The 14,615-nt window shown below is 43.1% G+C and overlaps 1 protein-coding gene across 1 annotated transcript in view; it reads left to right on the top strand.

The window, feature by feature from the left end:
• Positions 1 to 9,947: 9,947 nt before the first annotated feature.
• The window catches only part of LOC311103018 (epithelial cell-transforming sequence 2 oncogene-like), a gene marked incomplete at both ends in the record, with an annotated part of 49,950 nt that continues 45,282 nt past the window's right edge, over positions 9,948 to 14,615 (top strand). The window contains one exon of the mRNA XM_084144511.1: positions 9,948 to 10,203. Within this exon, the coding sequence (XP_084000637.1) occupies positions 9,948 to 10,203 (256 nt within the window). The remainder of the gene's footprint in view (positions 10,204 to 14,615) is intronic.

The following is a 14,615-nucleotide window of genomic DNA, read 5'->3' as shown; positions in this document are numbered from 1 at the left end:
CCATTCCATGTTCCATTTCTCCCATTCCATTCCTCCCATTCCATGTTCCATTCCTCCTATTCCATGTTCCATTCCTCCCATTCCATGTTCCATTCCTCTCGTTCCATTCCTCCCATTCCATTTCCCATTCCTCCCATTCCATGTTCCATTCCTCCCATTCCATGTTCCATTCCTCCCATTCCATGTTCCATTCCTCCCGTTCAATTCCTCCCATTCCATGTTCCATTCCTCCCATTCCATGTTCCATTCCTCCCATTCCATGTTCCATTCCTCCCATTCCATGTTCCATTCCTCCCGTTCCATTCCTCCCATTCCATGTTCCATTCCTCCCATTCCATGTGCCATTCCTCCTATTCCATGTTCCATTCCTCCCGTTCCATTCCTCTCATTCCATGTTCCATTCCTCCCATTCCATTCCTCCCATTCCATGTTCCATTCCTCCCATTCCATGTTCCATTCCTCCCATTTCATGTTCCATTCCTCCCGTTCCATTCCTCCCATTCCATGTTCCATTCCTCCCATTCCATGTGCCATACCTCCCATTCCATGTTCCATTCCTCCCATTCCATGTTCCATTCCTCCCATTCCATGTGCCATACATCCCATTCCATGTTCCATTCCTCCCATTCCATGTTCCATTCCTCCCGTTCCATTCCTCTCATTCCATGTTCCATTCCTCTCATTCCATATTCCATTCCTCTCATTCCATGTTCCATTCCTCCCATTCCATGTTCCATTCCTCCCATTCCATGTTCCATTCCTCCCATTCCATGTACCATTCCTCCCATTCTATGTTCCATTCCTCTCATTCCATGTTCCATTCCTCCCATTCCATGTTCCATTCCTCCCATTCCATGTTCCATTCCTCACATTCCATGTTCCATTCCATGTTCCAGTCCTCCATTTCCATGTTCCATTCCATGTTCCATTCCATGTTCCATTCCATGTTCCATTCCTCCCATTCCATGTTCCATTCCATGTTCCATTCCTCCCATTCCATGTTCCATTCCATGTTCCATTCCTCCCATTCCATGTTCCATTCCATGTTCCATTCCATGTTCCATATCTCCCATTCCATGTTCCATGCCATGTTCCATTCCATGTTCCATTCCATGTTCCATTCCATGTTCCATTCCATGTTCCATTCCTCCCATTCCATGTTCCATTCCATGTTCCATTCCTCCCATTCCATGTTCCATTCCATGTTCCATTCCATGTTCCATTCCATGCTCCATTCCTCCCATTCCATGTTCCATTACATGTTCCATTCCATGTTCCATTCCTCCCATTCCATGTTCCATTCCATGTTCCATTCCATGTTCCATTCCTCCCATTCCATGTTCCATTCCATGTTCCATTCCATGTTCCATTCCTCCCATTCCATGTTCCATTCCATGTTCCATTCCATGTTCCATTCCTCCCATTCCATGTTCCATGCCATGTTCCATTCCATGTTCCATTCCATGTTCCATTCCATGTTCCATTCCTCCCATTCCATGTTCCATTCCATGTTCCATTCCATGTTCCATTCCATGTTCCATTCCTCCCATTCCATGTTCCATTCCATGTTCCATTCCATGTTCCATTCCATGCTCCATTCCTCCCATTCCATGTTCCATTCCATGTTCCATTCCATGTTCCATTCCTCCCATTCCATGTTCCATTCCATGTTCCATTCCTCCCATTCCATGTTCCATTCCTCCCATTCCATGTTCCATTCCGTATGGGTGGTCCTCTGTAGCTCAGCTGGTAGAGCACGGCGCTTGTAACGTTAAGGTAGTGGGTTCGATCCCCGGGACCACCCATACGTAAAAATTTATGCACGCATGACTGTAAGTCGCTTTGGATAAAAGCGTCTGCTAAATGGCATATTATTATTATTATTATTATTATTATTATTATTATTATTATTATTATTCCATTCCTCCCATTCCATGTTCCATTCCTCCCATTCCATGTTCCATTCCATGTTCCATTCCATGTTCCATTCCAAGTTCCATTCCTCCCATTCCATGTTCCATTCCATGTTCCATTCCATGTTCCATTCCTCCCATTCCATGTTCCATTCCTTGTTCCATTCCATGTTCCATTCCATGTTCCATTCCTCCCATTCCATGTTCCATTCCATGTTCCATTCCATGTTCCATTCCATGTTCCATTCCATGTTCCATTCCTTCCATTCCATGTTCCATTCCATGTTCCATTCCTCCCATTCCATGTTCCATTCCATGTTCCATCTTCCATTCCATGTTCCATTCCATGTTCCATTCCATGTTCCATTCCTCCCATTCCATGTTCCATTCCATGTTCCATTCCATGTTCCATTCCTCCCATTCCATGTTCCATTCCATGTTCCATTCCATGTTCCATTCCTCCCATTCCATGTTCCATTCCATGTTCCATTCCATGTTCCATTCCATGTTCCATTCCTCCCATTCCATGTTCCATTCCTCCCATTCCATGTTCCATTCCATGTTCCATTCCATGTTCCATTCCTCCCATTCCATGTTCCATTCCATGTTCCATTCCATGTTCCATTCCATGTTCCATTCCTCCCATTCCATATTCCATTCCTCCCATTCCATGTTCCATTCCTCCCATTCCATGTTCCATTCCTCCCATTCCATGTTCCATTCCATGTTCCATTCCTCCCATTCCATGTTCCATTCCATGTTCCATTCCATGTTCCATTCCATGTTCCATTCCATGTTCTATTCCTCCTATTCCATGTTCCATTCCTCCCATTCCATGTTCCATTCCATGTTCCATTCCATGTTCCATTCCTCCCATTCCATGTTCCATTCCATGTTCAATTCTTGTTCCATTCCTCCCATTCCATGTTCCATTCCATGTTCCATTCCATGTTCCATTCCTCCCATTCCATGTTCCATTCCATGTTCCATTCCATGTTCCATTCCATGTTCCATTCCTCCCATTCCATGTTCCATTCCATGTTCCATTCCATGTTCCATTCCATGTTCCATTCCGTGTTCCATTCCTCCCATTCCATATTCCATTCCTCCCATTCCATGTTCCATTCCTCCCATTCCATGTTCCATTCCTCCCATTCCATGTTCCATTCCATGTTCCATTCCTCCCATTCCATGTTCCATTCCATGTTCCATTCCATGTTCCATTCCATGTTCTATTCCTCCCATTCCATGTTCCATTCCTCCCATTCCATGTTCCATTCCATGTTCCATTCCATGTTCCATTCCTCCCATTCCATGTTCCATTCCTCCCATTCCATGTTCCATTCCATGTTCCATTCCATGTTCCATTCCTCCCATTCCATGTTCCATTCCTCCCATTCCATGTTCCATTCCATGTTCCATTCCATGTTCCTTTCCTCCCATTCCATGTTCCATTCCTCCCATTCCATGTTCCATTCCATGTTCCATTCCATGTTCCATTCCTCCCATTCCATGTTCCATTCCTCCCATTCCATGTTCCATTCCATGTTCCCTTCCATGTTCCATTCCATGTTCCATTCCTCCCATTCCATGTTCCATTCCATGTTCCATTCCTCCCATTCCATGTTCCATTCCATGTTCCATTCCACGTTCCATTCCTCCCATTCCATTCCTCCCATTCCATGTTCCATTCCATGTTCCATTCCTCCCATTCCATGTTCCATTCCATGTTCCATTCCTCCCATTCCATGTTCCATTCCATGTTCCATTCCATGGTCCATTCCATGTTCCATTCCATGTTCCATGTTCCATTCCATATTCCATTCCATGTTCCATTCCTCCCATTCCATGTTCCATTCCATGTTCCATTCCTCCAATTCCATGTTCCATTCCATGTTCCATTCCATGTTCCATTCCATGTTCCATTCCTCCCATTCCATGTTCCATTCCATGTTCCATTCCTCCCATTCCATGTTCCATTCCATGTTCCATTCCATGTTCCATTCCTCCCATTCCATGTTCAATTCCATGTTCCATTCCATGTTCCATTCCATGTTCCATTCCATGTTCCATTCCTCCCATTCCATGTTCCATTCCATGTTCCATTCCTCCCATTCCATGTTCCATTCCATGTTCCATTCCATGTTCCATTCCATGTTCCATTCCTCCCATTCCATGTTCCATTCCATGTTCCATTCCATGTTCCATTCCATGTTCCAATCCTCCCATTCCATGTTCCATTCCTCCCATTCCATGTTCCATTCCAATGTTCCATTCCATGTTCCATTCCATGTTCCATTCCTCCCATTCCATGTTCCATTCCATGTTCCATTCCATGTTCCATTCCTCCCATTCCATGTTCCATTCCATGTTCCATTCCTCCCATTCCATGTTCCATTCCATGTTCCATTCCATGTTCCATTCCATGTTCCATTCCTCCCATTCCATGTTCAATTCCATGTTCCATTCCATGTTCCATTCCATGTTCCATTCCATGTTCCATTCCTCCCATTCCATGTTCCATTCCATGTTCCATTCCTCCCATTCCATGTTCCATTCCATGTTCCATTCCATGTTCCATTCCTCCCATTCCATGTTCCATTCCATGTTCCATTCCATGTTCCATTCCATGTTCCATTCCAAGTTCCATTCCTCCCATTCCATGTTCCATTCCATGTAACATTCCATGTTCCATTCCATGTTCCATTCCTCCCATTCCATGTTCCATTCCTCCCATTCCATGTTCCATTCCATGTTCCATTCCATGTTCCATTCCATGTTCCATTCCTCCCATTCCATGTTCCATTCCATGTTCCATTCCATGTTCCATTCCTCCCATTCCATGTTCCATTCCATGTTCCATTCCTCCCATTCCATGTTCCATTCCATGTTCCATTCCATGTTCCATTCCATGTTCCATTCCTCCCATTCCATGTTCAATTCCATGTTCCATTCCATGTTCCATTCCATGTTCCATTCCATGTTCCATTCCTCCCATTCCATGTTCCATTCCATGTTCCATTCCTCCCATTCCATGTTCCATTCCATGTTCCATTCCATGTTCCATTCCTCCCATTCCATGTTCCATTCCATGTTCCATTCCATGTTCCATTCCATGTTCCATTCCAAGTTCCATTCCTCCCATTCCATGTTCCATTCCATGTAACATTCCATGTTCCATTCCATGTTCCATTCCTCCCATTCCATGTTCCATTCCTCCCATTCCATGTTCCATTCCATGTTCCATTCCATGTTCCATTCCATGTTCCATTCCTCCCATTCCATGTTCCATTCCTCCCATTCCATGTTCCATTCCTCCCATTCCATGTTCCATTCCTCAGCTCACTGGGGCTACTGGGTGGACTAGTACCCGTGTACATGCTTGTGTGTCAAATCAAATCAAATCAAATTTTATTGGCCACATGCGCCGAATACAACAGGTGCAGACATTACAGTGAAATGCTTACTTACAGCCCTTAACCAACAGTGCATTTATTTTTAACAAAAAAGTAAAAATAAAACAACAACAAAAAAAGTGTTGAGAAAAAAAGAGCAGAAGTAAAATAAAATAACAGTAGGGAGGCTATATATACAGGGGGGTACCGGTGTGTGTGTGTGTGCATGCTAGGGGGGCAGTACGCTGAGGAATGGGGGACCCCTGTAGTTTCAATGTGATCAGGGGGCATGACTGTGCAGGGTGTTAGTGCCGTGCTCTCAACAACACACCTCTACCTGGCAAGACACACACACCTGCCCCCAGGGCTCTCCAACTCCCCAAGACGTTCCCAGAGCTAACTCTGGTCTCCTGTGTACACATTTGGCTTGACGCTCCTATCTTCACACACCTGACTATCACATTCTAAGGCACTCACATGCTGGGAGGTTTACCTGTGTGCAGAGGCATCATGCCCATAGGGTGCACAGATTTGTCCTGTAAAAAAAAAAAAAAAGATATATATATATATACAGTGCTGTGAAAAAGTATTTGCCCCCTTTCTAATTTTCTCTACTTTTGCATATTTGTGATACTGAATGTTATCAGATCTTCAACCAAAACCTGATATTAGTTCAAGGGAACTTAAGTGAACAAATAACACAACAATTACATATTTATTTCATAAACAAAGTTTTGCAACACCCAATTCCCCTGTGTGAAAAAGTAATTGCCCCCTTACACTCAATAACTGGTTGTTTCACCTTTAGCTGCAATGACTCCAACCAAATGCTTCCTGTAGTTGTTGATCAGTCTCTCACGTCGCTGTGGAGGAATTTTGGCCCACTATTCCATGCAGAACTGCTTTAACTCAGTGACGTGTGGGTTTTCAAGCATGAACTGCTCGTTTCAAGTCCTGCCACAACATCTCAATTTGTATTAGGTCTGGACTTTGACTAGGCCATTCCAAAACGTCCAATTTGTTGCTTTTTAGCCATTTTCATGTATACTTGATTGTGTGTTTTGGATCATTGTCTTGCTGCATGACCCAGCTGCGCTTCAGCTTCAGCTCACAGACGGATGGTCTGACATTCTCCTGTAGAATTCTCTGATACAGAGCAGAATTCATGGTTCCTTCTATTAAGGCAAGTCGTCCAAGTCCTGAGGCAGCAAAGCATCCCCAAACCATCACACCACCACCACCATTATTGACCTTTGGTATGATGTTCGTACTGTGGAATGCAGAGTTTGGTTTGCCTCTCACACTCCTCTCCCCTCCTCTTAATCACTCTTCATCTTTCTCTCTTTTTCAATGTCTTCATTCTTTGTTGAAAGAAGGATTTAGGTTTTCTAAGGAACTGGAGGCCTGTGTTATTACTGTAATTGGACTACAAGATTCGTTAAAAAATTATGTTCATTACGTACATTCAATACTCTCGCTCTCTCTCTCTCTCTCTCTCTCTCTCTCTCTCTCTCTCTCTCTCTCTCTCTCTCTCTCTCTCTCTCTCTCTCTCTCTCTCTCTCTCTCTCTCTTTCCATAGAGTGTGTTTAAATGGAATTAGTGTTTTGTTTGTCCTCATGACTTCTATCTAAATCTCCTCTCTATGGCTCCTTCTCTCCGGTGGCCTTGAGGAAACTTCTGGGGTTTACAAAAGCATCTTTGACCCCAACAGCAGGACTTGGCCTTCTGCCTTAGTGGCAGTATGCAGCTAACTTTCTGTTTTGAATTCACCTCATTTTCAGTCCTTTCAGCTCATTCACCTGGACTCAATTATCTTTCAAGGGAACGGCACACACATACGTGTTCGCACGCACACTACATACACACATAACCACACACACACACACACACACACACACACAATACTTTTTCATGTGCTGAATGTCCGCTTCTTGGGCATGGAAGATTTTTAATTACCCCGAGTCCCTATCTTTGAAATACTCGCAGTTACAGAAGTGTGTGTGTGCGCGCGTACAGGTGCACGCGTGTGTGTGTGTGTGTGATTAACTGGTCTGTTCGTCGATAAGTGGCGAGGAGAGGAGCTGGCAGCAGTTCCAGTCTTCCCCCTGGAGAGACACATGTCTTAAGACAGAGAGAAGGAACAGTGCTCTGTCAATGTTTGGCTTTCAGCGCGCGCGTGTGTGTGTGTGTGTGTGTGTGTGTTTGTGTGTGTGTGATTCACTGGGGCTAGTTTCCTGAAAGGCTTGTAGATAATAATTGGCACGTTATTTATTTCAACGTGTCAGCCCCACAGCAGAAAGAGAATAATGATAGCAGGCTAACATCTATGTTTGACTGTGAGAGAGCGAGAGAGACTGTGGATCTTCAGAAGGCCTGTGTTCTTCCTGTGTTATTTCCCTCCCCCATAACAATGTCTGCATTTCCAACCAGATCACCCGTGATACAAATCAAATCAAATTAAAGCAAATCAAATTGTATTTGCCACATGCGCCAAATACAACAGGTGTAGACCTTAAAGTGAAATGCTTACTTACAAAGCCCTCAAACCAACAATGCAGTTTTAAGAAAGAATACCCCCAAAAAATCACCAAAAAATACAATATAAAATAATACGAAATAAAAGTAACAAATAATTAAGAGCAGCAGTAACAATAGTGAGGATATATACAGGGGGTACCGGTACCGGTACCGGTACCGAGCCAGTATTCGACGTCCATCCATGGCTAAGGACGTCGGGAGATGACGTGGAAACTAGGGGCATCAATGAGCACAGTTACCTTCACAGTTACCTTCACAGTTACCTTCACAGTTACCTTCACAGTTACCTTCACAGTTACCTTCACAGTTACCTTCACAGTTACCTTCACAGTTACCTTCACAGTTACCTTCACAGTTACCTTCACAGTTACCTTCACGCAGGTTTTGGTTTTGCTAGGGTGTAAGCATCAGCCTCTGCTTCAAATCCAGCAATAGAAAATTGATTTGGATATTTTTGTTTTAAGCCTATCCTAAACTTTAAACCTTACCATAACCATTCAGTTAATGCCTAACATTAAGAATTTGGAGTTAATGTCTAAACTTAATCCTAACCTTTCAAATTTGGAGTTACTGTCTAAACTTAATCCTAACCTTTCAAATTTGAAGTTAATGTCTAAACATAACCTTAAACACTTCGAAATTTGAAGTTTGGAACAACTTCGAAATTGGACATTTGAGAAACCAACTAGCCAACTAAGGGTTGTTTGGAATAGACTTAAAAACAACTTTCTATCGCTGGGTTCAAACTTGCAACCTTTGATATCAGAGGCAGATGCTTACGCCCATCCACCATCCCCTTCCGCAAAACCCTAGCAAAACTGAAACCTACTTGAAGGTAACAGCGCTCACTGTTGCCCCTAGCGGTCGCTTTCCAAGTCATCTCCCGACGTCCTCAGACATGGATGGACGTCGAATACTGACTTATATCACGGGTGACCTGGCTAGAGAAACATTGATGAACATGAGCTTGTTGTACATTCTAGGACAGACCTCTCTCTCTGTCTCTCACACTCACACTCACACACACACACACACACACACACACACACACACACACACGACAGAGGAGCGTGACCTTGGTCCAGCCTCCAGGGCTCCAGCAGTTGAAGAGAGAGGCAGAGTGGGCACAGAAGCCTGGCACACCACCCTGCCACCACACACAAACAGACACACACACACACACACACACACACACACAGACACACACACACACACACACACAAACAGACACACACACACACACTAAGCATTTAGTTTGTACTTTGTATACCATGTATTTCATGTTTATATGACAAATAAACAAACTTTAACACACACACACAAATATAAAACGGCTATTTTCCTTATTGGTTGTAAACATATGACCATCACAGACACAGTCCCCTGTAGCTCAGTTGGTAGAGCATGGCGCTTGCAACGCCAGGGTTGTGGGTTCATTTCCCATGGGGGAGGGGGAGCTGTATGAAAATCTATGCACTCACTAACTGTAAGTCTCTCTGGATAAGAGCATCTGCTGAATGACTAAAATGTAAATAAAACAGATTTGTCTGTTGTGGGTGAGTCTAACTGAACATTTGGTCTGACAATTTTACTAAATTGTGGGATAATTTCTTAGGAAATGAAATTAGGGAAAAATGTGTCGCCACAAATGTCCTCACAGATTGAGGTGTATTTTTCCCCTTGAAACTGAATATCATAAAAATATATATATATATTAAGAGGGGAGGGAGGGAGAGAGAGAGAGAGAGAGAGAGAGAGAGAGAGAGAGAGAGAGAGAGAGAGAGAGAGAGAGAGAGAGAGAGAGAGAGAGAGAGAGAGAGAGAGAGAGAGAGAGAGAGAGAGAGAGAGAGAGAGAGAGAGAGAGAGAGAGAGAGAGAGAGAGAGAGAGAGAGAGAGAGAGAGAGAGAGAGAGAGAGAGAGAGAGAGAGAGAGAGAGAGAGAGAGAGAGAGAGAGAGAGAGCGAGAGTGAGAGAACACAAAAAAGGAGAGAGAGAAGGGAGGGAGGGATAAAAAGAGAGAGGGATACAGAAGAAGGACATTTGTGGGGCTACGACACTTTGGAAGCAGACGCTGCCAGACCACCTGTCTGTGAATCTGCCAGATGTACCACACACAAACACACAAGAGAGATCCAGAGTTGCTCCTGCAGTTCTCTGGGTTCTGGAGTTGCTCCTGCAGTTCTCTGGGTTCCGGAGTTGCTCCTGCAGTTCTCTGGGTTCCGGAGTTGCTCCTGCAGTTCTCTGGGTTCCGGAGTTGCTCCTGCAGTTCTCTGGGTTCCGGAGTTGCTCCTGCAGTTCTCTGGGTTCCGGAGTTGCTCCTGCAGTTCTCTGGGTTCTCCACTTGGTTTGAGGCAGGAGGTAATAGAGATAGAAAGACAATCCGGATTGTTCCAGACTGTCATCTCTCACAAACACTCCGTTTACCTTTCCCTTGCGCACGCTAGCCGTACGCTACACTAGCTACTCCCACTGGCTTCAGAAACATCTAACAAAACGAGAAACAGAGAGAGAGAGAGAGAAAGGGAGAGAAAGGAACAAATTAGGAGCGAGAGAGAAATATATAGAGAGAGAGAAGAGAGAGAAGAGAGAGAAAGAGAGAAAGACAGAGAAGAGAGAGAAGAGAGAGAAAGACAGAAAGACAGAGAGAGAGAGAAAGACAGAGAAGACAGAGAAGCGAGAGAAAGAGAGAAAGACAGAGAAGAGAGAGAAAGAGAGAAAGACAGAGAAGAGAGAGAAAGAGAGAAGAGAGAGAAAGGCAGAGAAGAGAGAGAAAGACAGAGAAGACAGAGAAGAGAGAGAAAGACAGAGAAGACAGAGAAGAGAGAGAAAGACAGAGAAGAGAGAGAAAGAGAGAAGAGAGAGAAAGGCAGAGAAGAGAGAGAAGAGAGAGAAAGACAGAGAAGACAGAGGAGAGAGAAAGACAGAGAAGAGAGAGAAAGACAGAGAAGAGAGAGAAAGAGAGAAAGAAAGAGAAGAGAGAGAAGAGAGAAAGACAGAGAAGAGAGAGAAAGACAGAGAAGAGAGATAAAGACAGAGAAGAGAGAGAAAGACGGAGAAGAGAGAGAAAGACAGAGAAGACAGAGAAGAGAGAGAAAGACAGAGAAGAGAGAGAAAGACAGAGAAGAGAGAGAAAGACAGAGAAGACAGAGGAGAGAGAAAGACAGGAGAAGAGAGAGAAAGACAGAGAAGAGAGAGAAAGACAGAGAAGACAGAGGAGAGAGAAAGACAGAGAAGAGAGAGAAAGACAGAGAAGAGAGAGAAAGAGAGAAAGACAGAGAAGAGAGATAAAGACAGAGAAGAGAGATAAAGACGGAGAAGAGAGAGAAAGACAGAGAAGAGAGAGAAAGACAGAGAAGAGAGAGAAGAGAGAGAAAGACAGAGAAGAGAGAGAAAGACAGAGAAGAGAGAGAAAGACGGAGAAGAGAGAGAAAGACAGAGAAGAGAGAGAAAGACAGAGAAGAGAGAGAAATACAGAGAAGACAGAGAAGACAGAGAAGAGAGAGAGAAAGACGGAGAAGAGAGAGAAAGACAGAGAAGATAGAGAAAGACAGAGAAGAGAGAGAAAGACAGAGAAGAGAGATAAAGACAGAGAAGAGAGAGAAAGACAGAGAAGAGAGATAAAGACATAGAAGAGAGAGAAAGACAGAGAAGAGAGATAAAGACAGAGAAGAGAGAGAAAGACGGAGAAGAGAGAGAAAGACAGAGAAGACAGAGAAGAGAGAGAAAGACAGAGAAGAGAGAGAAAGACAGAGAAGAGAGAGAAAGACAGAGAAGAGAGAGAAAGACAGAGAAGAGAGAGAAAGACGGAGAAGAGAGAGAAAGACAGAGAAGACAGAGAAGAGAGAGAAAGACAGAGAAGAGAGAGAAAGACAGAGAAGAGAGATAAAGACATAGAAGAGAGAGAAAGACAGAGAAGAGAGATAAAGACAGAGAAGAGAGAGAAAGACGGAGAAGAGAGAGAAAGACAGAGAAGACAGAGAAGAGAGAGAAAGACAGAGAAGAGAGAGAAAGACAGAGAAGAGAGAGAAAGACAGAGAAGAGAGAGAAAGACAGAGAAGAGAGAGAAAGACGGAGAAGAGAGAGAAAGACAGAGAAGACAGAGAAGAGAGAGAAAGACAGAGAAGAGAGAGAAAGACAGAGAAGAGAGAGAAAGACAGAGAAGAGAGAGAAAGACAGAGAAATCTGTGTTGCCTGCTACTTACCTATTTCCTGCAGTCAAATGACCAAAGCTCCCTCTAGTGGCCTCATGGGTGGAACGTTATTAATATTTTCCTGAATTTCATAATTAATCAACATTATAACAATTTTAAAAAAGTGAAAATCCGGTGTTTCTATGTCAAACGGTTTTGTTGTATTTCAGTCTTCTGTGATGTATATAAAGTGTAATATTGGGATGCAAACTCAAAATGTAATACATTTCAACTCTACATCTGACATGGTACAGGTGTCTTATTTTCTTTAAGCCCGTAACCATGTATGTGAGTTGTGTACTTTTGTTTCAAAGTAGATTTGTTTAAGACTACCAAGAAACACTCTGTGTGACCCTGATTTAGCCCACTGCAGTAAAAGGTTAAACAGCATAATGTGTACTAATCGTAGAACATACAATTTAGATGGTACTGTTTAGTAAAAACGAATGCGGTAAGCAAAAAATAATCATCTTCCCTCCGTTCGATCATTTTGGTACAGCGCCTCCCCTCAGCTGATTATACCATGTTTGTCAGACACACGTGGGTCTCGAAGTACGATCCTTTAATAGTATGGAGCGAATTCTACTAGATGAAAAGCCTAAATGAGTATGATATCCTAGTATTTAAAGCACTCCATTTTCGAAATGTAACATAAAATAGAGAGAGAGAGAGAGAATTGGTTGAGGTTCCAGTTGACAAAGCTTCAAGCCTGCAGAACAGGATCCTATTCTGGGGCTCTTCTTAGAGCGGGCTAACATAGATCTCGCCGGTGTGGGCTAACAGAGATCTCGCCGGTGTGGGCTAACAGAGATCTCGCCGGTGTCTTTCTCTCTCACACACACACACACACACACACGCACGCACACAAACACACTGTTCAGTTCAGTAAACCACAGTGTATGTTCGTTGAGGTGTCTTCCAGTTGAATAGGGAGTAATGAGCGTGTAGTGGAAGTGATTCTTTCCCTCTCATCCCTCTCTCCTCTCCTCTCCTCCTCCTCCTCCTCCTCCCCCTATTGCTCTCCTTCTCTCAGGGCTCAGGTGTGGACCACATGCCGCCGGAGATTCACAGCACCCCAACCTCCTTATCCTCTTACCCTAACCCTAATCAGGCCTCGGATTTCCCGGCGGCATCGAAGGCCATGCATGGCCTTGCTGCCATTGTGGCCGATGTGCCCCAATAAATATGGAGTCTATGTTATTTCTGAAGCGGTTAATTCGCTATGTAGTTTACTTGCACAAATCGTTTTAGCAGAATATCACCTGACTGGCAGTGAGAGTTCCTACCTCCTCTAACAGCTGGTTGATGTGTGGAGAGAAACAAGTTGCCATGGCATTGCGCAAAAAATGAAACCATAGAAGAAAAACACAGCTGTAGCCCTTTCCTGAGGTCAAATGACCAAATCGACCTCTAGTGGCCTCATGGGTGGAATCGTATTCGTATTTTTCATAATTTCATAATTAATAAAACATTTTTATTTATTTTTTTACGCAGATTCTGTGTTTCTATGTCAAACGGTTTTGTTATGTTTCAGTCTTCTGTGATGTATATAAAGTGTAATATTGGGATGCAAACTCAAAACGTAATACATTTCAACTCTATATCTGACATGGTACAGGTGTCTTCTTTTTTTTTTGAAGCCCATAATCATGTGTGTGAGGTTTATACTTTTGTTTCAAAGTAGATTTGTTTAAGACTACCAAGAAACACTCTGTGTGACCCTGATTTAGCCCACTGCAGTAAAAGGTTAATGGCCTCTATTGAAAAGAGGAGGATCCCAGCTTTACATTCATGTATTATTTATTTCTCAACTCCCAGCTAATATTAAGAAAATGACAGTGTTATATAGTTGGAGTATCTGACAACGCTTTAGTTAGAAAATGTGCTACGAAAGGTTGCTGGTTCTAATCCCCGAGCCGACTAGGTGAAAAATAAAAAAAAGTAACCAATCAAAAAATAACCCTAATTGCTCCTGTAAGTCGCTCTGGATAAGAGTGTCTGCTAAATGACTTAAATGTATTCATTTAGCAACGGCGCACGCTAAAAATATGAAACAGGAAACAATATAGAGTTGTAATGATAATAGTCTTCTGCTAGATGGAAAGGCTTTCCCAAAACCTTCATAATTAAATGTTAACTAGCTACAAAGTAACTTATATCTTATTTTGATATCATGATTATTTCCATCAATCCAGTGGCCATTTGTTTTGTAAACTCCATCACGTGCACTACAGAAACACCGCTAACCAAACAACAGTGCTAGATGCATGCATTAGAATTGAAGGGTAACTGTACAAAAAAAAAAATGCATAGATCTTTCCCAGACCTCAAAAGTGGTCTCCTGATGTGATTTTAGCATTCTTGTGTACTGCAAACATCCAATTACATTGTTTTACTATAAAAAAAAGTTTGATTTTGAAAGCGAAAATCTGAGAGAACTGGGGTAAATCCTGAACCCGAAAATCCCCAAACCCAAACTAAGGAATGGAAAACAAAAGGATTGTAAATTTTGAGATTTCTACAGACTCAGGAATAAAAACAACTAATGCTCATGACATATTACTAGACGGGTCCGGTCTG

Source organism: Coregonus lavaretus, assembly GCF_964263955.1.
Source record: "Coregonus lavaretus genome assembly, chromosome: 27".
In the NCBI taxonomy this organism is placed as follows: domain Eukaryota; kingdom Metazoa; phylum Chordata; class Actinopteri; order Salmoniformes; family Salmonidae; genus Coregonus; species Coregonus lavaretus.
This window is presented reverse-complemented; position numbering and strand designations above follow the sequence as displayed.